Source organism: Triticum urartu, chromosome 3A (genome assembly GCF_056163025.1).
Source record: "Triticum urartu cultivar PI428250 chromosome 3A, HENAU_Tu73, whole genome shotgun sequence".
In the NCBI taxonomy this organism is placed as follows: domain Eukaryota; kingdom Viridiplantae; phylum Streptophyta; class Magnoliopsida; order Poales; family Poaceae; genus Triticum; species Triticum urartu.
Window position 1 is genome coordinate 223,102,424 of NC_141875.1, and position 25,272 is coordinate 223,127,695.

The following is a 25,272-nucleotide window of genomic DNA, read 5'->3' on the forward strand; positions in this document are numbered from 1 at the left end:
AGTACAACGACTTGTGACCAAGCTCAACATCAACAAGAAACCCATGGTATTCGACATTGGTGATCTTGTGTGGCTACACCTTCGCAAAGACCACTTCCCCAATGAACACAAGTCCAAGCTTCTACCTTGAGTGGATGGACTCTTCAAGGTGCTTGCCCGCTACAACAACAACGCTTACAAGATCGACCTCCCGCGCGACAAGTACAACATGAGCGACATCTTCAATGTCAAGGACCTCTCGCCCTACCATGGTGATGAAGATTTTGATCCGAGTCGGATCTTCCCCAAGGGAGGGGAGATGATGCGAAGCATCCCAAGGTCATCCCCATGGACCTACCTACGTCTCGTACGACATCATGTGGACCAATGACAAGAGCCCGAGCAAAGGCTATCGAAGATAAGGTGAACTCACTCCTCTCCGAACTACCACCTTCCATGCATGAGAATTGGCTACTACCTCAAGTGGAAACCCTATGTGTGATTAGGTGCTTGGAGGAAAGCCACGGACCAACTACACTCAACGGACAAGACGGTGAGGACGACAAGCCCATTGGACAAGAAGAAGAACTGCTCGAAGTTCCCAGGCTCCGGACGACCGACGAACCCCGGACGTCCGACGACCTCCAGGCTCCGGACGACCGACGAACCCCAGACGTCCGACGACCTCCAGGCTCCGGACGTTCGGCCCTCTCCAGACGACCGATAGTTCCACACCCGAGCCAAAACTACGGACTTCCGAAGCTCTACGGACGACCGATGCTCGGATGTCCGACCCCGACCGGACGTCCGACCGAAGACCACCCGAGCCGAATCTACAGACATTCGACAGGCACCGGACGTCCGGACCCTCGCGAGCCTCCAGACGACTGATAACTCCTGGACGTCCGGCGCCTATGTGCTGCCATGTGTTGGGCCACAGCCCATGTACCCCCACTTCGTCCCTTTTGCACTAAGACTATAAATAGACCTCCTATTCCTTCTAGCTAGGGTTAGCAAAGGATTAGCTCATATTTTGTGTGAGAGATTTGCTCATCCACTTGGTTACCTTCTCCTCGGAGAAGATCCCCCGAGCGGATTCAAGACCCCTTTAAGGGAAGAACCTCAAGACATCCTCACGGAGAAGACCGGCTACCTTTGTATCATCCCTAGTTGACCGTGGATCGTGTGATCTCTTTTGTACTCGAGGATCTAGCATATGTGTGACTATTTCTTGTTGGTTTAGTGTTTCTGTCGTGTTTTCCCTCATGTTCTTCGTGTTCTTCGCGGGATCCACTCCTTTCGTGAAAGATCGGCCGATTAGGGCTCTACCCTACATCACCCCTCCTGCGCCGTCATCTCCTAGATCCGGTCGCACAAGTTCTGCCCCCCTGTGGCGGGTTCCTGGGCGTGTGGCCCCAGTTCCTCTTGGCGAGCGACTGCTCGTTGAAGAACGGGGGCAAGTTGATGGCATCAGCATTCCCGCCGACGTTGTGCACGTAGAAGAAGGTGTTCTGCCATTTCTTGGCAGAATCCTTGAGGGGCATATTGGGGAATATCCCGCCCAGCCGAATCGAAACGATGACGGTCCCACAGTCGGACATGGCCCCGGCCTCCGGCCCCTACTGCTTGAGGAAGAAGAGGCGACACCAGAGCTCCACATTTGGCTCCACCCCCAAATAACCCCCGCACAGGGTGACGAAGGCCGAGAGCTGCAGCACGACGTTCGCACCAAGATGGTGCGACTGCAGCACGAAGAAAGTGAGGAAGGCGCGGAAGAAATCGCTCGCGGGGAGGTCGAGCCCGTGCTGGAAATGGCTGTAGAAGACCACACGCTCGCCGTTCTGCGGCTGCGGCTCCACTTCTCCTCCGGGCGCGCGTGCGGCAACATCCATCACCGGCGGCAGTCGCTGGGTCTCACGGAGACGCTGGATATCGGCGTCGGTAACGATGGATCCCTCCCACGAGCCTTTTGGCGACGCCATCTGTGGAGCTTGGCAAGGATGCGAGGCGCGCTGGCAAGAAGGAGCGAGCACGACGGGTGGGTGATTCGAGCGGTGTCTAGCTTTCTGGTGGGAGGCGAGATCGGGAACTGGGCGAAGGAAGAAGGAGGTAGGGGGCGCGTGCGTGAACGATTTCCGCCACCCCTTGATTTATAACCGCGACAAGAACATGGGGGAGTGGGAACTGTTGCGCCCACCTTTTCCACTTTCCCCGCAGTGTGTGGGCACGATTTCCCCATGAATTAACTGCATCAATAAGGGTAACCGCCTGCGGCCGCCGCATTAAATCCTCGCGCTGAGGCCTATGGCATGACGTGGCAGGCCCCAGCCCGCTGTTACGTCCCGTCACGCGTGTGGCCTGGCAGTGCCTCTCCGGCTACTGTTCGCCATGTGGCGCCCGCATCGGGTCGTGGGACGCGCGTCCCTCCCACTTCAAGATTCGGCAAACTCCTCGGTTTCCCGCTCAGGCCAGGATGTCATGATCCGGCTTCCGAAAGCCGGCACACAATGGGTGTTGCCGGACCCGACGGTCGCAAGCTTTATCAATACCAGCCGCCTTTTCAGGTGTGGAACTGCAAAGGCCCCCTTGCTTGAAGCCGGCGAGCCTTCACAGCTTCGGGGACTACTGTCGGGGGGATGAACCCCCGGCAGGCAACGGAACCCGGATCCTTTTAAAAAACACCAGGCTAGCAACGCCTCAATCCGGCTTGCCCTTGGCCGGGTTCCGCAACCCGACCAAGACCCTCAATTCGGCTAAATCCCGCAATCCGGCCAAGCCCGCTGGCGCATGCCGGCCGGTCCTAGTGAGTCAAGACTTCCTCAACAAGTAAGCGTAATCGTAGCGCACCCCTCAACCCGGCCACGGGTCAGCTCCTGTCCCGTCCAGGGCGTACAACGAAACAAGTTCCCATGAAAAGATGAGCAAGGAAACAGTGGCCCACCTACCCCGCTGATCAGGGTCGGCATGGCTACAGTGCATCCCCCATCCTGCTGACGCAAGCCGATGGCAACCAGGCGATGCGCCATTGTAGCCGAGCCGGCTCAAGCACTCTATGACGCACGACAAGATGGGGAATATTGCCCTCTGGCACAGGGGCCCGCACCCGAAGAACCCGGTGTACCCTGGTACCCGGCGGGCCCAGCGCCGGCTTCCCAGACGCTGACATCCCGGCCCCACGACCATGTAACTTTACCATTGTAACCTTGGGGGGTTGGCCTATAAAACCCCCCAGGAAGCCTCCATGCATGAGAGAGCACATATGATCAGATCACCAGCAGAATAAACACACAAGGAGAAGGAACAGCCTATGCCCTGGTTCCTTCCTCCCCAAAACAGCTCCAGGAGCAAGCTTGTATCATCCACATATAAACCACACTCGGCAGGACTAGGGGTGTTATCTTTCCGAGAGCCCTGAACCTGGGTATGTCTTGCGTCCCTCGCTCGCTCATGCCACCCCCACCTCTGGAACCCCCCGGTGCCCTCAAGCCTATCCCTCTCTTTAGCCATCCTTTGGCATCCATCGTGCGCCCACCACGACATACTTTCTAGTTTCAATGATGAACATATATGTCAACTATGGGTGTTGGCTCTAACAATTCTCATTGGTCTCAAACCAATGAAGTGCATGAAGATGATCATGAGTTTGAGGTGGACGAGGATGGTGAGGGTATCATCGATGCACCAAAAGAAAGAGCGTGCAACTACACCATGGAGAAGACATATTACTGTGCAATACATGGTTGCTTGTGTCTATGGATGCCAACGTTGGAGGGGACCAAAGTAGAGGTACATATTGGGTCCGGATGAAGGAACACTTTGATATACGCAACAAGAGTGGAATTTGACCGCACTGATAGATCTCTTCGCTCCCGGTGGTCGACAATCAACAAAGATTGTCAAAGGTGGGCAGCGGCACTTAAGGCGGTTGACACGATAAATCCAAGTGGCACTAATGATAGAGATAGTATGTTCCTTCCATGTTCATGCTTCTTCTTTGGTGTTTCAAGTGCTAACTTGTTCTTTTGTTTGTAGCTCACTATTGCACAAAACCTATTTCAAGGAGAAGAGAAGAAGACCAAGAAAGGGAAGGTCAAGAAAGGGAGACCATTTGTGTTGCCCCATTGCTGCAATGTGTTGAAGGATGAAGAGAAATGGAAGCCCCGTGATGACCAAGAGGAGAGCAAGAAAAGCAAGGCAACTATTGATTTGGATGATGATGATGAGGAGGAGGCATCAAGTGATGGCGGCAAGAGAAGCCCTACACCAAACTCGGTTGCCTACTCCAAGCCAAAAAGACCAAATGGAGGTAAGAAAGATGCAAAAGAAAAGAAGAAGAGAGGAGAGGAGATGATGATTTAAAGAATGGTATGGAAGCTATTGTGAAGGCACGAAAGGAAGCAAACGAGGTGAGGATGATCGCAAGGAGCGAAGGTGCGTCGGCTGAGGAGAGGAGGGTGGCGGCCGAGGAGAGAAAGGTGGCATTGGAGGAGAAGAAATTGGCCATGGAGGAGCGAGCTAGATTATTGGAATGGGAGAAGTACTTGTTCTTCATGGACACATCTACCCTCGATGATAGGAAAAATGAGTACATTAATCTTTCCTGTGATGTAGTCTTGGTCCAAAAAAGAGCCATGGCCACGGGAGGCATGGGAGCTACCATGGGAGGCTTCGGAGGCATGGGAGCTACCATGGGAGGCTTGGGGACATCTACGGGAGGCATGGGTGGCTTCGGAGCTACCATGGACGACATGGGAGGCATGGGTGGCTTCGGAGCCACCATAGATGGCATGGGAGGCATGGGAGCACCTACGGGAGGCATGGGTGGCTTAGGAGCTACCATGGGAGGCATGAGTTTTCGGTCTCTCACGAGAGGCATGGGAGCACCTCCGAGTGACATGGGTGGACGCATGGCTTCCGGTGTGCCTCACATACCTTCGCATTATGCTGTTGGAGATCTTGCGAACACCATCCGAGCTCCTGATGATGATGCGGCGCTTGAAAATGGAGAGGAGGAGGAAGAATTGTCTTCGGATGAGGGGGAAGAAGAGGATGATGATGATGTGGCATAATTGTTGATGTGCCATTTGTTTATGTGAACTTTTATTTGTAATGAACTTGGTTGGGTGATTTTGAACTATGCCATGCAATTGAATTATGCTATGTTGCTCTTATTTTGCACACTTGTTTAATGTTTGAAACATCAAATGGACATGTGTTGATCATATTTTCAATCGTCGGCTGCTTGCACACTGAGCTATAGCGCCACACCATATTTTGCAGCGACAGCTGGAGCAAGCGCCTTGCTGTGCGCAAAAAATGCTATTTCAACGCTCTATAAAAATTTAGCGCGCCGCACGGTTGCGCATCTGTTGGAGATGCACTTAGTGGGAGCCATCCCAAAGCCAAAAATGGATTTTGAAATCATTATTTGGCCACATTATAGCTACCCTTAAGACACCGACAGTGTATGCCAAATATGGGCAATAATTCTTTTATTGGGCTTTTTGGCACTAATTCCACACATTCTAAAAAAATTAGGTTTCCTTTGAGAATTTGAATACACACTCTTCAAATCCTGGGCCAACACGTTTCTAAGATATAGGCTGTGACACACCTGGCAAGATCTAAATGTAACATTCTGGATTTCCTAAAAACTGAGAACTCCAGAACACTTTTTCTCCAGCTAAAAGAAACATGTGAAAGCTTTACTAACCTTGTCAGGTTGGTTGGAGACCCTGACCCTGAGGCCAACTCCACCGCGCGACCCTATCATGTCCGGTCCCGTCTGTTTGGAGTAAAATAGACAAAGTAGGCGGTCCAGCGCGCGACGGCCCGGACCCATCTTATCCGTTTTGTGTCCGGGCCGACCTATTTCAAGTGCAAACTTGTGCCGGGTTTGGGTCGTGACAGACACCAAACGGACGCGCGCCTCGTCCGTGTCGGGGCCGCGTGGCAGGCGACCACCTACCTCCCACACGCCCACATCAATGCGCACGAGGGGGCGGCCCCACCTGTCATCCACACGTCGAACGGTCATCGTCCTTCTTTAAGTGGGAAGCGTGGACGGGTCGTCATCCACACTGCCCTACGCCACCCCGCGGCCTCCTCGAAACCCGACAGCGCCGAACCCAAACCCTAGTGAAGAACTCGCCGGCCGGCCGCCCGCAGCCATGGGCCTCTGGAACTCCGGCCGCAAAGGCAAGCACGACCGCGACGCTGGTTCCTCGTCGGGACGCCGCCGCGGCTCGATGAAGAAAGAGGAGCCCGCGTCGCCATCGCCACCACGTCGGGCCCCCATGCCGCCCGCCTTCTCCATCGCGCCCACTGCCGCCGGCGAGCGCGGCCGACACTACATCGAGGCGGCCGTCTGCCGCCGTTATTGAGAGACGAGGACGCCGCTGCCTTGGAGCGACGTCCACCTACCCAATAACTGGCACCTGTCGGCCAACCGCGTGCCGATCCCGCCCGTCCCGCAGAGCGGCCGTGCGCGCCGCCTCCTCCCGGACGACCTCTACTACGACGAGAGGTACGCCCCGACTCGCCATTGTGGGACACGTGGCTCCGCGATGAGCACGACGTGCGGCGGGCGTCGTTCTTCGCCGGCACGTCGAGGGGGCCGCAGCGGCCACGTGAGCCCCGAGCGGCTCCCCAGGCGCGCGGGCGTACGCGGGTCCGCGGCCTGACGCCCACGCCGTCGCCGTCGCCATCTCCATCGCCACCCCCACCTCCTCGCATGACGGCGGAGGAGGAGGCCCGACTCATGGCGCGTGCGATGGAGGACTCCATGCACACGCACGACGAGCGCCAATGGGCGGACCTCGAGGCGACGATGGCCCTTTCCGCGGCCGGCGACGTCGCCATCCCCGAGCCGGAGATGGTGCCTCGGGAGGAGGTGGTGGAGGAGCCGCCGGTGGCCGAGTTCCACCCTGACCTGGTGGGCCAGGGGTGGAGCTGGTCGTGCTCCGCTGAGCAGATGACGGCCGCCCTGGGGGCCGTGAACTGGTGCCCCACGCCGCCGCGGTCGCCGGAGCGGGAGGCCTCGCCTCGGGAGGAAGTGGTGCAGGCACCACCGGCCACCTTGCGGCCCGCCGCCCCCATGCACCACGGACCGCCGGCCCACCCGTGGACGCTGCCGGAATACATCGACCTCGTCAGCAACGACGACGACACCAGCGGTGACGGCGACGGCCACGACATTGACAGACGTGGTAGGAGCGCGCGGGAGGCGTTTTTTTGGTTTTATGTTAATTATGAACTGGGCCGTTTAAGTGGACTGATAAACTGGGCCGTTTTGTGGCCGTAATCTCTATAAATATGTTTTATGTTTTTTTATTTACTTTTTTAGTCATTTCATTTAAATTTTTAATTTTTTTTATTCACGTCCACCCCGGACAGGTTTTTAGATGTGGCCGTGCGTTGGGTGCACCTATGACCCATCAGACAAATGCGGACATAGGCGAACCCATCGACACTTTAAAGGAACAAAATCTGACCAAACCGGATGTCCATTTGGAATCGCGCGGTGGAGTTGGCCTGATGGCTGCGATGAGGGTGGGATACCATGCCATGGAGGGCGAGCCGCTGACCATGTAATGCACGTGTCGGCACGTTCACCATTTTCTGTTCTTTTCCTATTTTAATGCAGCAGCTGGGTATGTACAGATCAGTTCAATTCAATCCAATCCATTTCCCGTCTCTCTCTATCTGTCTATGGCCCACACCCCTGCCCCGCCGGAAAACGAAATCCACGTCGCCCGCGCGCGGCCGCCGACGTAAAGCCGCCCTCCGCCGCACACGCTCTCCTCTTCCGTGACGCCCACCCGATGGATCCCTCGCCCGATCCGCTCGCCGCCTCCGCCCCATTCCCCACCATCCCCGCCGCCACCCACAGGTCGCGGGTCGCCCGCCCGCGGCGCCAGGCCGCCCCCTTTCGTTCCGACCACCCCGGAGCCTCCTGCTCCCCCAGCCAGCGCCTCGGCGGCGATCTCTCGAGCTTCGCTGCGGGCGCTGGCTCGCGACCGAGCACCGCAGGCGGATCACGCCCCTCGGCCTTCGTCTTCGGCGCGGAAACGTCTAGCCGCGCCGTCGCGGAGGATCCGGCGTCGGCGGGCTCATGGGGTTCTTCCCGTGGCGCTAATTTTGTTTTTGGGAGTGGCGTCTCGGCGAGATCGGAGATGAAGAGAAGCTCCTCGGTTGGATCCGGTGCTGCCTCGTTGTGCAGCCTCTCTACAGCAGCCGATGAGCTTGTACAAGATGATTCTTCCGGCAAGCAAAGAGATGACCGTGCTCACGTTTCTAGAGGAAATGATTCCGTGCTGGAGATAAATTCTCGGGGTACTTTTGGTGCCTCGGAAAGCAATTTGAAGTCACATGAGGTTTTTCGTCCGAGCATTCTTCATGGTGTTGCCAAGCAGTGCGATGAAGGGCGTAGCATGCTCTCTCAGACGGTAGGGTGCAAGAGTACGGAAATAAATTCATCATTAGTTGGTCAAGTGGTCAATGCAACAAAATGTACTGACAGGAATGACTCCATGGAAGTCCCCGTGGACTGTGGTAACTCATCCGTAGGAGATTCTGTCGGTAAAGTTTACTTCACAAAGGATGGAAGCAAACTTTCTGCAACTGGTGTTAATGTCAAACATGATTTGTTTGTTTTCGGGGGACCTGCTAGTGCTCAACATAGTCTGTTCGCTGCAAATACAGAGCAAAGTAATTTCAAGAAGTTGGATTCATCTGATAAAGAGGAGGTAACATGCAGTTCTGAACAACTTGGTCTTTCAGAACATTCCAGACCTTGTCAAGTCCATGAAACAGAAAAAGCCTCGAAAACTGCACCTTTTAGCATTGGAGCTCAAGATGACATTGTGAAGGCTTCTTTCACAAAGTTGCCTGATGGTATGCAAACACAAGTAGGTGCAGCATCTGGACTTGGTGAATGTCGATCTTTCGATGAGAGATCATTTACTCTACAGGACCACAATTCAGCATCTGGAGACAAGGGAGTGATTAAGGCTATGAGCATGAATAGAAGGGCAGTTAAACCAAAGAAGTTTTCCTCAACCCGTCAGGTTTCTTCATTGCGGAATGTCCTTGCAGCTGACAGTTTTTCTGGAAAAGTGACTCCGGAAACAAACTTTAGTATGGAACAATCTGGAAAAGTTGGCCTCAGGTTAGAGGGTTCTGTTAACAGTGGCCCAGAGGTAGCTGATGCTACGCAAACAGCAGAAAGTAGCCATGATGGAACTGGGCTTACTTTTGCAGCAAACTTGGAAAGTTGTGGTAACTCTGACTTAATATTTGCTTCATCTACTTTCGATCGAAGTAATTTGGGCTCACAAAGACAACAGAATAGAAGTTCTGAAGGAATGACGACTCATACTAACTTTGTTCAAAGCCTTCCTACATCTGCCATTAGTTTTGCACACACAAAAGTTTCAGCAAGCCAGCCAGACACAGTTTTAGCGCCTCAATGGACCGAATACAGCAAAGCAGAATCTACAGTAGTAACATGTCCAAAAACAGGAAACTTTAGATATCAGGAGGATTGTGAAACTTGGCGTATAAGGTGTCTACACAACCTTTCATATTTTGTTACAGGCGTATTTATGAACTTACATACTATGTTTAATGACTTGTGCCTGCACAGTTGCAAATGTCACAGTTATATCAACTATATCTTCTGAAATAGGCAAATAGCACAAAATATGATTATTTTTTTGTGGACAGTGGACACCAGTTTAATATCTGCAGTAATCTGAAAGCAAGCTTTGAAAGGATTGCAATTGTGCTTGAACTTCCATAACAGAAGAAAATTAGAACTTCCTTAACAGAAAGAAAATTATCTCCAACCAAGAACCAACGTGATGTATCTCAGTCAATCAAAATTCAGTTATTTGTTCCTCTGTTAGCCTTTTGCCTTTTTCTCACACCCGCTCCTCATGCTATGTAATCAAGTTTATGCTTATGGATCATGTGCTGTGTTTGATAATTCTGGAGTTTGCTGGCTTAGAATTAATTCCCACGAGTGGTAGTTTATGAAATATCAACAGTTAAAACTGAAATATGTTGAGCTTTGGTTTGATTTGAATAAGGGGATTAGAGTTTCTTTTTTGTTGCTTTAACTGTATATTTGGTGCATTTTAAGCTTAATTGTTTATTCTGCACCAGGGGGAACCAAGCTTATGCTGCAGGACAGTTAGCTAAGGCGGAGGAATGCTATACCCATGGGATTAATTCTGTTTCTCAAAATCAAGCTTCTCAGAAAGCATTAATGCTGTGCTACAGCAATCGTGCAGCTACCCGGATATCTCTCGGTAGGATGAGAGATGCCCTCTCTGATTGTCAGAAAGCTACTGAAATTGATTCCAGCTTTCTCAAGGCACAAGTCAGAGCTGCCAAGTAAGATGAATACCTAGGGCTGTTACATTGACAAATCACCGATTTGTGAACTTTCACATATATACAGTTTTTCTTTAAACAATTGGAATTTGCATCATAATTCTTAAACTTTTTATTTGGTGAAGGGGAGCCTTGGCGCAGTGGTAAAGCTGCTGCCTTGTGACCATGAGGTCACGGGTTCAAGTCCTGGAAACAGCCTCTTGCAGAAATGTAGGGAAAGGCTGCGTACAATAGACCCAAAGTGGTCGGACCCTTCCCCAGACCCTGCGCAAGCGGGAGCTACATGCACTGGGGCTGCCCTTTATTTGGTGAAGGAGAAAAAACTAGATATTGTTCTTAAGGAAATATCCAATTCAATTGTTTTTTTCTTAGGAATTTCAGATCTCAGAGGAAAGAAACATTTCATGTTTTGTAGTTAAATGATACCTAGGGCTGAGTACTGCCTGAACATGCCTAACTCTACTCCTTGTTGTTTGTGTACATTCAGTTGACATTGGTTTGCAAAGTGTTAATAGCCTTGTTAATTCGAACTCCATAACTTAATGTGGTTACTTGATGTTAGGAGTTAGTAGTGGATGTAATTGGTCATAAGTGTCTTGCCCTTGTTATATAACTTGTATAATATTGCTGAATATATGATCTAATCAATATGCTCGGCTAAATGTGTATAGTTGTCTACTTGCTCTGGGGGATGTCGACGAAGCACAAAAGGGTTTTGAAATCTGTTTGAAGTCTAATCATGCGGCAAGCTTGGATCGTAAAGTCATAGAAGAGGCTTCTGATGGTCTACAAAAAGCTCAGGTAGGCTCGTCTCTGGTGCTATACTGTCGTTGTTCATGTTATCATAACTTGAGGAACTGTGGAATCTGTAGAATTAGTCTGTATCCCTTTATGCTACTTTGAGTGAGTTTTGACTTTTGAGTAGAGAACTGCGAAACCAGAAGCATACATGATTTTGAGATTATTTTTTCTCAAATATGATTTTACGAGCTATCGAGGAACCGTATTGCAAAATAACTACTCCTGGGATGCTTATGTTAAGTGCAATTGTTGATTACCATAGTTTAGTAGACTGGCGGCTTCAACTGGAAAGTACTAAAAACTGTATATATTGTTGGGGGAAATATACAAGAAATTAAGACAAATTCACAGCAGAATTTTAACAAATTTCCAAAGCATAGATGGATTTATGCTCAAAAGTATCTTGTGTTGAGAATTTGCGGTCTCTGTTACATCAGCCGCTTCCACTTTTCATTCAACTACCCGTAAGCTGTTAAATGGTACTGCTTCTCCTAGAGCTTCACAATTTGTTCCATGTGTCATCCACAACTCCTCTAAGTCTCCATCACAATGAAGCACTCGTACAGCTCCCAACTTGTTGCAGTTCTGCTGAACACACCGGATAAACTGGAATGTATCACATAGCTTAATCTATTTAGAAGATCCGTTGGTAAAAAATGAATTCGTCAATAGTTTCTGATAAAATTTTACGAAGCTATTTCCATTTAGCCCATTACATACATGATAAATATGAAAAAGATGCCTGGTGTTTTTTTTTACCTGTCTTCTGCCCCTACGATGCAATGATATGTTCAGTAGATGACTATGAGCAGAAAATACCGTTTAAACACACCTCCCTTTGATTATGACTTACTCTCTCTAATGCCTCGCTGTAGGATCAAATGTATCAACCAGAGGGTGGTGAATGGTAGATTTTAGCAAATTCTTCTGAAATACAAAATACTTCGCTAAATAGAAGAATAACAGGACAACAACACCACAGTTCAGAGGAAATCTAGTAGAAGAACTAGATAAATCACGAGGCAAGCGGCAAACCTACTAGGTAACCATGACTAAAGTAAACCTGCTATCACAGGAGCAGAAGACAAACGAGCTATAGATGCGAGTAAATCTAACAGCCTAAGTACGGACAAAGTCTTCATTGAGAAAACAAAGTACACCACTTCAACGAAAACTTAAGCAGCGGAAAGGTATGAAAGTACTTAGATAACTTTGCAATAATCACAAAGAAAGAAGGAAGAGGAAATTCTTCAAAAATCGGCAGATTACGGAAAGTAAATAGGAGCGAGGAATTAGAACCCGTTGCTCGACAAAGACACAATGATGTGTTTACCTCAGTTCAAACTGCTGGCACAGTTCTATGCCTGGGTTGGAGAGGCTGAGCCACAACTCTGAAGACACACAAGTCTTCGCCTTGTTCTCCTTGAGCTAAGCCCTCGGAACCCACCCAATTACTTGGGGTATCTTGCGGTGATCTCCGGACCGGTAAGAGCTTGTTGTTCGGCAATTCCACACTTTGGACGCGCTTGAACGATTTCTAACCATCTAGAGGATGCACAGTCCTTAAGAGTAACAAGTCAAAGTTAGGTTTGATCAAGTTCTTCGGTGATGCTTAATCACTTGATACTTTTAAGCTCTGTGTTTTTTTTCCTCACTTAGAATTTCTCTCAAATATTTGGGACGAAGGGTTGCAATACTTGTCCCAAATTCACTTGGAGCAGCCAACAACAAATGGTTGGGGTAGGGTGGCTATTTATAGCTGGCGAGCAACCCAAGGGGGCTGAAATGACCGTTTGAGACACTCCCAACGTGCACGTGGCACGTGGCTAACGATATGAATTTCAAACACAAGCGCGCATGGACCGACTTGTGGAACAAGTCATCTAACTCAGTGATGAATTTAACCCAAGTGTCCCAAAGACTTAACTTCGGCACCAAGGCTAAATGACTCACTTTGAAAGAGATTTCTAAGTATTCACTCTCTGAAGAACTCGGTTCGATTGTGCACACACACGAAGACTTGAATCTTACTTTCACTTAGACCACTGCTAATAGTATGTTGCCCTACGACTCAAATGAAGAAAAATAAATTAGTAAACAAAAGTCTTCACAATAATTTTCAATCCTTCAATGGGCATTCTGAAGGCTTCAATGTTCTTACAACATTTTTAGGAGTCATATTCCACGGTTAAACCTAATCCTCAGGGACTTTCACCTCTATATATTCACAAACACATTAGTTTCTTAACTGTTTTGTCATTAATCATCCAAAACCCACAAAGGGGGCACTAGATGCACTTACAATAGCCTACCTATTTTCTTGCTAAACTACTTTCCTTACATTAAATTTGTTTTTGTGTGATGGTTGATTATATGTTTTCTTATTTCCTTTCAGTAATCAATTAAGTATTTTGTTGCATTTCTGTTGTCCTTTTCATAGTGGAATGCCTTATCATAGAATCTTAGATAATAAAGTTTATATGATTCTGCAACCATATATAGCATTTTTTCCAGGAAATATTTGATCAATTTTTTTTGTTACATGGAACTTGATTATTGATGTGAACTATGATGGGTCAAAAGCCACCCGAACCAATTTACTTTTGCAATGGAACTTGATTATCTAATCAGTATGTTGTTGTCATTTGCGGACAGAAAGTATCCACTTTCATGCTTCAATCCAAGGAATATCTTGTTAAAAAGGAATTTGACAAGATACCAAGTGCCTTACAAATGATCACAGATGCTTTGTCCATAAGCATTCATTCAGATAACTTGATGAAAATGAAAGCAGAAGCCCTGTTACTGGTCTGTATTTACGGTAAACTTGTTTTTCCTACATACCATATTGCCAAGTTTTGACTGCTACTGTAGCTAGTAAGTGTATTACTTAACTGTTACTTTAATGGGGCTTGGCAGTTGCGGCGATATGAAGAATTAATTCAGTTTTGTGAAGAAACTCTGCAACTGGCAGAAAGAAATAGTGTGCCTCTGTGTCTTGATGAGCATCTAGAAAACATTAACTTGGACAGCTACGGGTTTTCTGTGAAATCTTGGCGCTATTATCTTATCGCCAAGTCATATTTCTTCATAGGAAAACTTGAAGAGGCTCATCAGTTCTTGAAAAAGTACGAGCAAACAACACCTGCAGAATACAAGTAATATTTTGTGAAGATTTCTATGTCAGTGTTGTATGGTTTTATGTTCTATATGTCACTACTACTCATATGGTTTGCTAAATTTGTGAAAATATTGACTAGGTGCGGGAAGCAGTCTCAACAATCAGTTTCATTACTTTCGAAGACAATCTCTGAACTACTGCGTCTTAAAGTATGTCCATTCTGCCTCTATTATTTCACTTCCATGGATGATTTAGTTGATGACACGTCACAGGCTATCAATTGCATCATCGCAGCCTCACTATCTAAGATATGATGTCCAATACTCCAACTATCCAACATTTTTGTTCTAGAAAAAAAAAACTATCCAGCATTTTGTTTACGGGTTGTCTATGCTGTGTTGGTCTAATCATATGATGTCCCACTATATCCAAATTCTATCTACCATGCATTGTCTTTCGGTCATGTACATACATAATATCCCTGATTCCACAAGTATTGCAAGGATTTTGCACTAGAGGCATGAAATTCTTATTTTCTTCATTTTAGGTTGCTGGGAATGAAGCTTTTCAAGCTGGTAAATATTCAGAGGCTGTGGAACATTATACTGCTGCTTTGTTGAGCAACGCGGAGTCATTACATTTTTCAGCAATCTGTTTTGGCAACCGTGCGGCTGCATACCAAGCAATGGGCCAAATTTTAGATGCCATAGCAGATTGTTCGCTAGCTATAGCCCTTGACACTAGCTATTGTAAGGTTGGTGAAAGATCCTCATCTTCTATCAAACTAAAATTTAACCATGCTCTCTATTTTTGTTTAGATTCTGGCCAAAAGTGTCTGTATGATATGGTGTGCTATAAATGTCCTTGTTTATTTCATGAAGTATTTTGGCAGGGCATGCATTTATTCTTGCTAACCCATCTGGTGAACATCTCCCTCCACCTTAAACGTTCTGATGTGCGATGTATTGATTTGGTACTTTTTTGTCTAAGTTGCCCAAAAATAGGTAGATAATAATACTTTGATTTTGGATTTGGCTTACTACCACATGGGCATAGGAATGCTCCAATATGTAATGTCCTGCTCTTCATTTTCCTATGCATGACATGCGTGTTCTTGGGTTGCATTCAGTGAAACCCGAAGCTTGGAGATCTTTCTGGATTACCATTTACCAGTTATAACCTTGTATGTTTTATGCAAAGTTACTGCTTTCTCCATCCTTTCGATCAGATGAAGTTGACATCACCATTGTAGTAGGGAAAATTTCTTCATATGAATGGTGTGAGCAACTAAGTTAAAAATCTATGTGGTTGCTTGAGTTATTACTGGATTCTTTTGGCTGAACCTTTCACATTGAGTTATATTTTCTATATCCACTGTACATACTGTTTTTATGATGTTGGAAGTTTGACTGGATAAGTCTTGAATAGAGCTGGTTGACTAATTATGTTGTCAAGTAACTTTTAGATAAATTGTAGACCTGTGAGAAGATGTTATCCCAAAGCCTTCTTTGCACACAAAATGGGGGACAAGAGTATGAAATAAGAAAGAACCAAGAAAAACACTCCTAATGTATTGTGTTTTGTAGGTTATTTCTAGAAGGGCTAGTTTGTATGAACTTATAAGGGACTACGATCAGGCAGAAAATGATCTTCGAAGACTAATTTCTCTTCTTGAGGAACAACTACAAGAAAATATGTCCATGCCATCAGAAAAATTAGATAATGTTCGTAACAATCTACACCGAGCCAATCTTAGGCTTTCTGCTTTGGAGCGTGATGCCAGAAAAAGGACATCACTGAATATGTATCTGATATTGTAAGCCTCTGTCCTTATTCTAATTTCGTTTGAAGTAGAACATACACAATCATGTTTTCTACAATGACCTATACTTATGCAATATCTATCCGTGCATCTTTGTGTCTAATTTTGTTGCTGCTGCATCCTTCGACATGTACAATTTGTCCTTCTAAACCTCCATTAATTACAATGCTGTAAATTAATACACCCTCTGTTCACTAATGTAAGACATTTTGGCAGTTTACTTTATACTGCCAACATGTCTTATATTTAGAAAGAGAGGTAGTATTGATTAAGTTGATAGAAGGGCGCTCTGACTTACAACTTATTCCTAAAGTGAAATTATCATTTTACCTATAAGCTCTGCAGCAGTTAGATGAAAATGCTACACTATTATCATGTCATTCATGACATCACCTTGTGCAATGAATGTGTCTTTCTTTCATGTGTGTAGTTATGAAAATCATTTCTGATAGTGGTGAGTAGTCACAGTTTATTTTCCATATTACTGCAAAAAGTGGGGAGTTGGGCATTTAGAATTACATTACATGCATTTGCTCCCTATGGAAAGGAACTTCCGTTGGAAAGCAATGTGGATAGGGCATGTTGGAACATAGTTCCAAAGTTTTGTTCTGCGAAAGTGGGAAGAACTTAGTTACTGAATGTCTCTTCCTGGAAACACACCTGGAATGTCTGACTGAGATCTGCTTTTCCATGCAGAGGAATTGAGCCATCCTGCTCTGCTGTGGATATAAAAAGAGCATACCGCAAAGCAGCATTAAGGCATCATCCAGACAAAGTACTATATTCGATCTTCATGTAGACAAGTATGTCATCTTTCTTGATTTCTTCTGTTCACTAACATTAATTATGGCACAGGCAGGTAATTTTCTCGTGAGAAGTGAAAATATCGATGATACAGTATGGAGCGAAATTGTGAATGCGATCCGCAGAGATGCTGATTATTTGTTCAAAATAATTGGGAAAGCATATGCTATACTTTCGGACCCTACCATGGTAGGTTTCTTGTCATATTCTGGGTGTTTTTGCTCTTGTTAGTGTTTTGTAAGTTTTATCTATTGAAAACTGAATATAGGTTCTTATATTGGCTGATGTTTTCTTTTAATAATGTTCTATGTTGGTTTAGATTGAGTGACATGTCAGATTAGAGCAGTTTTCTATTTTAGTTTATCTTGTTATGATAAAGGCTTGCATTTTCTTTGATATTTCTGAATGAACTTAAACTGTGTTTTGTTAATAATCAAGTGTAATCTGAGATTCTCTTTTTTGAAGATCTGAATGTGGAACTATTCAGTGTTATGCATGCCATAGGTATTTGAGAATTTGAAGCTATAAGGCAAGTTAATAACAGTCAGCATGAACATCTGGCACAAGCACATGCTACTAGCTAGTAACAGTAGGACTTCAAGTTGGAACCATGTTAAGTGCCCACCTTTGCAGTGCTAATGTTTTGTGTCGCTTCTGTTGATAATTTCAAGAGACCGCTGTTTACGGCAGTTTCAGCAAAATTAATACTGAAGTATCAATCAATTAACTTAAGAAACTCGAACCTCCAAGGTAAGTTCTTAGAATTCTGTGTGGAGCCGTGGACTCAAAGGAGTCTGTATGGTTTGCCTGGGTGGGAATCTGAACTTGAAAGTGGAATCAAGTTTATGGGGTAAAGTTTTTTAGAGAAAAGGAAAAGTAGAGTTGAGGCTGGCACGAAGTCGAAGAACCATTCAGATATTTCCATCTGCAAAAGTCTGCACAGATGTTAGTATGGAAATCAACATTGTAGTTCTTAGTGGCATTAACATATTCAACTTTTAGTTTATCATGATGATCTACAATGGTTTGGCTAGAGTTTTATTTATTTATTTCTCCAGTATTTTTCTTAATGGAAATTAGTTGGATAGCTTTAATTCTTCATCCATCAAGGCTAGTTTCTGTTTGTTTGATTTCAAAGCAGCAATCATACCTGTTGTTTTCTAATTGTGGTGCCTGATATATATCGTACAGAAGAGCAAATGATGGAACCGGGCACGTGGATTAATGGTACAAGCAGTGCACATGAACATGAGGGCTGCCCTCGGAGCAATCAAAGTGATGTATAGTGTTTGTTTGTACAAAACAGAAGTGGTGATAGGATTTTGTGATAATTATGAAGTGGTACAGTAAAGAAGTATAATGGGGAGTATCTACAAGAATGCTGGTGACCTTATTCATGCTGAATGATTGACTAACGTGAGTTTTGGCATGTCCGGTGCTCCCATTGCGAGGTTTAGACTGCATGAGTACTATGAACCCAGGAAGTTGCAGATCTGGGTCTTCATGGGTGAATCACCGCTGTGAAAGTTTTTCTGCCTGCCAAGTTTCCATTTTGGTGTGCAGGGTGTATACTATATTGGATTACCGCTACCAACTTACCTTTTCATGTAAAGAAGATGTGCATATGTATCTGATGTTGTGCATAGTTTGTTGAAGCAGCTGGAAATGAAATCAGCAACAGAGGAACACTGTAAATACACGAGGTGTGGCAGGAGCACATGATTTGTTTGATTTGTTGATTGTATACTTAGAATGATTTTGCAAGAGGAAGAGGGCAGAGAGTTTTTCCCCTTGAGGTTTACGGTTGTATGTAAAACTGGACCAAACGAGTGATTCTTTTGTTGAAACAAACAAATAAGTTGGCATGGATGAATATTTTGATCTACAGCTATTGACCTGTTGTGCTTTTGGAAGTTCCAAGTTGTATTTTGAAGAATGGTATTATAGCCTGTACGACATTCCCTTCATTCACGAATGTATTTTGGTGTGGAAAAAATGGGCATGAAGCTTCCAGAAGCACGTGAGTATTGCTGAAAGAAAGTGAGCAAGACCATCTTTTTTTAATATTTTGCAAGACTATCTAAATATGCAAAATGAGAGTAATACTTATATAATTTTCTTTCCCACAAAAAGGAAAACTTGCAATTTTCTTAGCAGTAGATTGCACTCAGTTAGCCTCACCAGACGACATTATCGCTTACTGAGACAAGTGTGATGTTTTTTCTCATTTTTATTTTCTCGCAAGTCTTAACATTGAATAGATTTGAATATGAAACTGTTTACTTGGCTGGAGTGATTGAAAGTTACAGCAAGCCCGTTTTGGTGAATTAGTTACTTCACACCCTGCGGCTTAGCAAAGTGGGTGGTATTTTCAAGGTTCACTGGAGTATGTTTTATCTTGTCCAGCTGATATAAATATGTACAAGCCTGATATTTGGGACAAGGTTTGTCATGTGTTCATGGTTAAATGTTTACTGTCCTTTAGACAACAGAAATAAAGATCTTCAGGTGATATTGAGTAGCTTCTCAAACCCCATATATTTTGACAAGTTCATGAGAGCAACTTGATTTATCCCAGGGCTCTAGGCCAACCTAAAGGAATCCGAAATACAAAATAAATTAAAATACGAAGGCCATGTTGAAGGTACAATACAACCATATCTGTCTGACAGAGGACCTTGTTGAAAGAGATGGTCCATGTTCCTGACTCCTGACTAGTTAAACATAATTAGCCAGTGGTTTCTGTACTTTCGTGTCCTGCACTTGCAAGGGGCTTGCTGGGCATGCGATCTCGGCATAGCGATCATTATAGCAGGAGAAGAGCCATATCTGGAAGTGTTCTATAGTGTAGCTAGTATTAGTATGCCATGTAAACCACTGTTTTCTTACCATATCTACTCCCTCCGTTCCATAATTTTTGTCGTAGTTTTAGTTCAAAGAGGAGTACCTAGTTGTATTATTGCATGATCAATGGATGGTTTTCAGTTCCAGTAAAATATCAGCCATATAATGACCTCGCTTGTCCTTGGTGTCAAAACCTCTACTCATGTAAAGAGTTTAGTCATTATTTTCCGTATTTGGCAAAACCTTTGAATATGCAGTGGTAAGAGAAAGTGAAAAAATAAACCTTTTTCTTAAAAAATTTACACGATCCCATGTGGTTCTAGAAGTCTGCAGAGTGGCAACATGTGATCGGCTGTTGAGAGTTTACTTGACAAACTTTTATGAAGCACTTGTTTTCCAAAATCGAGGGCTTAGTTAAATCTATGTAGAGTCAAATTAGGAGGACCCTGTGGCCATGTGCCCTAGCATCTGATCCGCATCTTGCTGGCCGTGCTGGTAGAGCTAAACAAGTGTTCCATTTTGAAAGCACTAAACAAGTACATTCTTGATTCTTGAGCTCTGATTCGGCACCTTACAATAACAAGTTGCTTGCTTTTTTTTTCGAAGCGGGCTATACCCCTTTCCATTGCAAATGAACGGAAATACAGAGTTCAGAAACATGTCAGGAGGAGGGAAAGAGGTAAAGCGAGTCCGGGCACTGCCAGGAAACCCACTACATTCGCCCGCCATCGAAACGAATGTCATGGGGCGAAAACCTAGACAGCACCGAATATCCACAGCAAACACCCATAAGTTTTAACTACAGACAGAGACATGAGACATCCACAAAAGAACCAAAACGCCACCACATGATCGTAAGGTCGCCCAGCTCTAGCCAACGAGGTTTTGCAGCCCTTCAATCTCAACAAGTTGCTTGCTTGATTTCCTTGGACTGATACTGGTTTTTAATTTGCACTGATACTGGTTGTTTAATTGGTTTTGCCCTTTTGAAGATGTGGAGAAATTTCTGCGTGACAGAAATACTAGACAGAAAATTTCCAACTATCAGTTTATCACTAAGGTACTAGTAGTACTGACTGACTGCTTTCAACTATTCCTTGGTATACTGCAAGAAAGCAGCCAGCTTTCTTTTGTAGTAAGAGAATATATTCAACATGTGTTTACTGTGAATTACGTACTCATAGACATCTTAATTCTTAGCTCATTTACATCGAGTGTGCTTTAAAAGGTCATCACCTACTCCAAATTCAAAGCTCAGCATCTTTCAGCTACTTATGCCATCTTAATTCTTAGCTCATTGACATCGAGTGTGTGCCTTGTGTCATAGTTGCATGACTAATTCTTGGAGTCTCTGGTATATTCCAAATTATAGACGATGAACGAAAACTAGACATATTTAACCTTTTACCTTTCCCAGTTTTCCAGTGTTCATTCTGAATCTATCATCTGTTTAGCCTGCAGACATACCATTTTAATGGCAGCCGACATAACCATCCACTAATAAAATGGGTAATGATCTCGTGATAAGCAAAACTACCACATGTGACACTACCTTGCACTTGAAGCGAGTTGGAAGTCAAAGTGATCTTGGAATTTGAACTCGTGCACAAAACTAAATCGTATCAACTCTTTTAATTTCTGCAGTGGATTGGCCATTAACTATGTATCCCAGTATCTCAACTCCTTGATAGATGAGAAGTCAATGTCTTCTCTCAGTTTGTTATTCGAGCTAACAGTATATGTGCCCATTTGCCCATGTTCTAGAGAACTTAATTACTTCCAATTTTTTCCTGCCAAAATATTATTCACTACACACACACACACACACACACACACACACACACACACAAACGTATCTTCTCTGAAATGTTCCGGTGTATCACCGACAGGTGGGACTAACCATTGGAAATTACAGTAACCAACATGCACTATTATAATATTAACTTATAAATCCCGAACAAAAAATATTTCAAGATCGGTTCGCAGTGGCAAACGTGGACTTTACTTCTCACAATCTCAGATGCAGAGCATCCCGACCTATGCCTATATATAGGCACCAGCTTCCTGTTAGGATCCTCGCACTCCTCCCAACATCTCCGCACTTGCAAATTCAAGTGTTGAGCTAGCAAAGCCTAGTTGCTTAACACGGTAAGCAGTAGATGAGATGAAAAGTCCCTAGCTAGAGCTATCAAGCCTTGTACTACTTTGTTCTCTCCTGCGATTTTTGGCTGTATCGATTAACTAGCTCACTCGTTGCTGATTTTCAGAAGGATTCCATATACACATGGAGTTTCTAGGCTTGCTAGCTCTTGCCATCGCCGCGGTGGTCGGAGTTGTCGCCGGCGAGGACTCAACCTGGAGCAATGGCCGCGCCACGTTCTATGGCGGCAACGACGCGTCAGGGACAATGGGTAAGCGCACAGAAATGAGGTCTAGTTAGGCCAGCCGTTTGAGCTGTTCATCGCCGGTGCATGCTTGCTAACTAATCTTTGTGATATGTGCGTGGTGTGTGCAGGAGGAGCGTGTGGGTACGGCAACATGTTCAGCGCGGGGTACGGGACCAACACGGCGGCGCTGAGCACCGCGCTGTTCAACAACGGGCAGAGCTGCGGCGCGTGCTTTGAGATCCGGTGCGCCGGCAGCGGGAGCTGCCTGCCGGGCTCCGCCGTCGTGACGGCCACCAACCTCTGCCCCGCCAACTACGCACTCCCCAACAACGAGGGCGGGTGGTGCAACCCGCCGCAGTCGCATTTCGACCTCGCTGAGCCTATGTTCACTAAGATCGCCCAGGCCCGTGCCGGCGTCGTGCCCGTCCAGTACAGAAGGTACCCATCGCATTCGCATCGGTGACTTAAGCTCTAACGCGTCTGCCCGTCAGTGCGTCTCGAGCTAACATGTAGTATTTGTTTGCACTTTGTAGGGTGGTGTGTGTCAAGACGGGTGGCATCCGGTTCACCATCACCGGCCACTCCTACTTCAACCTGGTGCTCATCACCAACGTTGCCGGCGCCGGCGACCTGACGGCGGTGTACGTGAAATCTCCTAGCACAGGATGGCTGACCATGAGCCACAACTGGGGCGCCAACTGGCAGAACGGCGCCATGCTCAACGGCCAGCCGCTGTCCTTCCGGGTCACCACCAGCGACGGCCGTACCATCACGTCCAACAACGTGGCGCCCTCCGGTTGGAGCTTCGGCCAGACCTTCGCCGGTAGCCAGTTCTAGCCACCCGGCGACCACTGCAGAAGTCTCTTTACTTTTACTACTATCTTCGTGTAGAGTGTCAGCGGAGGATGGCTCTGTTTTGAAGCGGTCTCCTCCGAGTAACAAAATCTGCGTCGCCGTGGTGAGGTTACGCACTTCTGGGGTTACCGTTTTTGCTCCCCTCAAGGCGTGCTCACATTAGCCGGTTGGGCGGTTTTACCTTAAGTAGGCGTATTATGCGGAGATCCTTAGGTTTGAGCTCAGAAGATTAAAGCAATGGCTGGCTGTGGTGACGAGCATAATGGCTGGTCACCCGCCCATGGGATCAAACCAACGGTTTATGTATCTTTGCATGCTATAAAACTAATGGAATGTGTTTTGAGAGCTTGAAAGGATTGTTCTACCTTTGCTTGGCCAATTCTTTCATTTGTCATGTCAAGCTTCAAAATTTTTGCCAGAGTAGGAACGAATGGCTTCACTTTGATGCCTTCAAATGTCATTCAGCTAACACAAGCGACCCCGTAGAAGATGGAATAATGTTCTCCCCGCCTAGCCTCCGTCCCAACGGCGCGTCTAGCCTCGTAGGATGACGTGTGGAGGTATGTCTTCATCGCATCTCGTGGGATTCGGTCGGATCCAGTCGTCGTTCGTATGCGTCCGTGTGTTTGTCTGCAATCCTTTCAATCTACGATTCTCTTCATCGACGACGGTTGCTGTTCTGGTGAGCTGGTCCTATGCGGCCTTACCACAAGACTTCTCGACTGTCTAGCAAGATTTGCCCGGTTCTGTTAAGGGAGAGGCAATGACGGCGGCGTGCCTTCGGCTCGCTCCAGTGATTGTAACCTTTAACCACCAAAACCAACTTTCATAAAACAAACTAAAGTTTAATTCTTTAAGAAGGTGAATGAACAATAGGCATATACAACTTTTTTTGTTGTGGCATGGGCTCGTTTCCATTCAAAATATCTTAGCATTTGCATTCACTTTAAAAGATTGGTAAAGAAAAGACTGGAAAATAGAAAGATTCATTCGAGAAGCTTCTTAGCGATTGGCTTGTGTAACCACCTAGAGTCTTAAACCACATATTTTGGCATAATGAGTTTGTAATAATTTTATTTTGCATTTCCATGTCATCCTGCCATTAAATATTGCACCTCAAATAATTAATATATTTCCGTGCCATCATGCCATTAAATATTTGACCTCAGATAATTAATATGTATATTTCCAAAGAATCAAAAATTTGAGCCTTCTTGCTATTCTTTTAATTGCCCTTTCCAAATTCAATGCAAACCTTTCCATAAATCCTATTCAATTTCAACTCATATTTATGCTTCCAAACTTTGCCCATAATTTTATATTCACTTTTCAAAGCTCCAAAAATTCACAAATTTTGGACATTCCTATCAATACTTCTAGTACAACCAATTTGAATTAAATTAAAATAACTTTGAATTCAAACTCTTCAAAACTTGGTGAAACCTCTTCTATGTGGCTAGGTGTAAATGAAAGACCCCATAGAGAAAGTTTCACATTTTTCCCAAGCCCACTAGGTTTTTCTTTTCTTTCCTTTTCTTATTCTCTATTTTTTGTAATTGAGAAAAAGAAAAGAAAAGAAAAGAAAAAAAAGAAAAAGTAACAGTGATGAGGTTATACCCAAGGAGTAGGCCCAAGGATACACTATAAAAACATACACTTCCGTGATGATACGTGTTTGTCACAGTAGGTCACGTTTTCTGTCATGCATATACATCATGACGATTTTATGACAAAATCAAGATAGTTATACCTGTGCTGTCGTAGAAGTGTTCCATGACATTACCAAAATTATCATAACGGAAGTGTCCACTTTCATGACGATAAATCACGCGTCATAGAAGTGCTTTCGTCAAGGGTGATCGACACATGGCATCCACCGTAACGGGTCGCCGTTAAGCTATCGGGTTCCGGTTTTGATCCGATCACCCGTTAACAGCCCGGACCAATGGGGATTTTCCACGTGTAAAATTCTCAATGGCTAGAGGGACCATGTGTCGGCTCACCATTGGGACAGATGTCATCCACTCATTGGACTGAAGGCGCCTATGATACGTCGACACGTGGAAAGGTAGCGGGCCGGCCCACAGAAAGCCTGTTAATGGCCTATTCGCATATAGCCCATTTACAGCCCGCTAACTCACGACCTGTTACGGCCTACCGGAATTTGGCCCACTAGCGTCATATGGGCCATCCAATATGATTCCATCCCGTTGTAACTTCTGGCCCATGTATGGCCCATGATGTCTTTCGACCCATAGTAG

The 25,272-nt window shown here is 45.7% G+C and overlaps 2 protein-coding genes across 3 annotated transcripts; both read left to right on the top strand.

The window, feature by feature from the left end:
* Positions 1 to 7,651: 7,651 nt before the first annotated feature.
* On the top strand, positions 7,652 to 18,816 carry LOC125543721 (uncharacterized). Of its 2 annotated transcripts, none has more exons than XM_048707180.2 (11): positions 7,652 to 9,544; positions 10,147 to 10,377; positions 11,049 to 11,178; positions 13,834 to 13,986; positions 14,098 to 14,306; positions 14,439 to 14,508; positions 14,847 to 15,053; positions 15,886 to 16,115; positions 16,818 to 16,896; positions 16,977 to 17,114; positions 18,117 to 18,816. In XM_048707180.2, the coding sequence occupies exons 1-11, from the start codon at positions 7,803 to 7,805 to the stop codon at positions 18,126 to 18,128; spliced, it is 3,201 nt and encodes a 1,066-aa protein (XP_048563137.1). In that variant the 5' UTR covers positions 7,652 to 7,802; the 3' UTR covers positions 18,129 to 18,816. The 2 variants fall into 2 exon arrangements, with proteins under 2 accessions (XP_048563137.1, XP_048563136.1); XM_048707179.2 differs by having other exon boundaries at positions 7,655 to 9,544; positions 14,098 to 14,336.
* Positions 18,817 to 21,766: 2,950 nt separating this feature from the next.
* Positions 21,767 to 23,364, top strand: LOC125548294 (expansin-A11). The gene is made up of 4 exons (XM_048711943.2): positions 21,767 to 21,917; positions 22,037 to 22,180; positions 22,285 to 22,594; positions 22,690 to 23,364. The coding sequence occupies exons 2-4, from the start codon at positions 22,054 to 22,056 to the stop codon at positions 22,991 to 22,993; spliced, it is 741 nt and encodes a 246-aa protein (XP_048567900.1). The 5' UTR covers positions 21,767 to 21,917; positions 22,037 to 22,053; the 3' UTR covers positions 22,994 to 23,364.
* The last annotated feature ends 1,908 nt before the right edge of the window (positions 23,365 to 25,272 follow it).

Excerpts from the sequence above, each read along its gene's own strand:
- LOC125543721 (XM_048707179.2), top strand. The coding sequence starts at position 7,803 with ATGGATCCCTCGCCCGATCCGCTCGCCGCCTCCGCCCCATTCCCCACC. Across the intron at positions 14,509-14,846 it reads CTGAACTACTGCGTCTTAAA|GTTGCTGGGAATGAAGCTTT; the intron begins GTATGTCCATTC and ends TCTTCATTTTAG. Across the intron at positions 16,116-16,817 it reads CTGAATATGTATCTGATATT|AGGAATTGAGCCATCCTGCT; the intron begins GTAAGCCTCTGT and ends TTTTCCATGCAG.
- LOC125548294 (XM_048711943.2), top strand. The coding sequence starts at position 22,054 with ATGGAGTTTCTAGGCTTGCTAGCTCTTGCCATCGCCGCGGTGGTCGGA. Across the intron at positions 22,181-22,284 it reads CGACGCGTCAGGGACAATGG|GAGGAGCGTGTGGGTACGGC; the intron begins GTAAGCGCACAG and ends TGGTGTGTGCAG. Across the intron at positions 22,595-22,689 it reads GTGCCCGTCCAGTACAGAAG|GGTGGTGTGTGTCAAGACGG; the intron begins GTACCCATCGCA and ends TGCACTTTGTAG.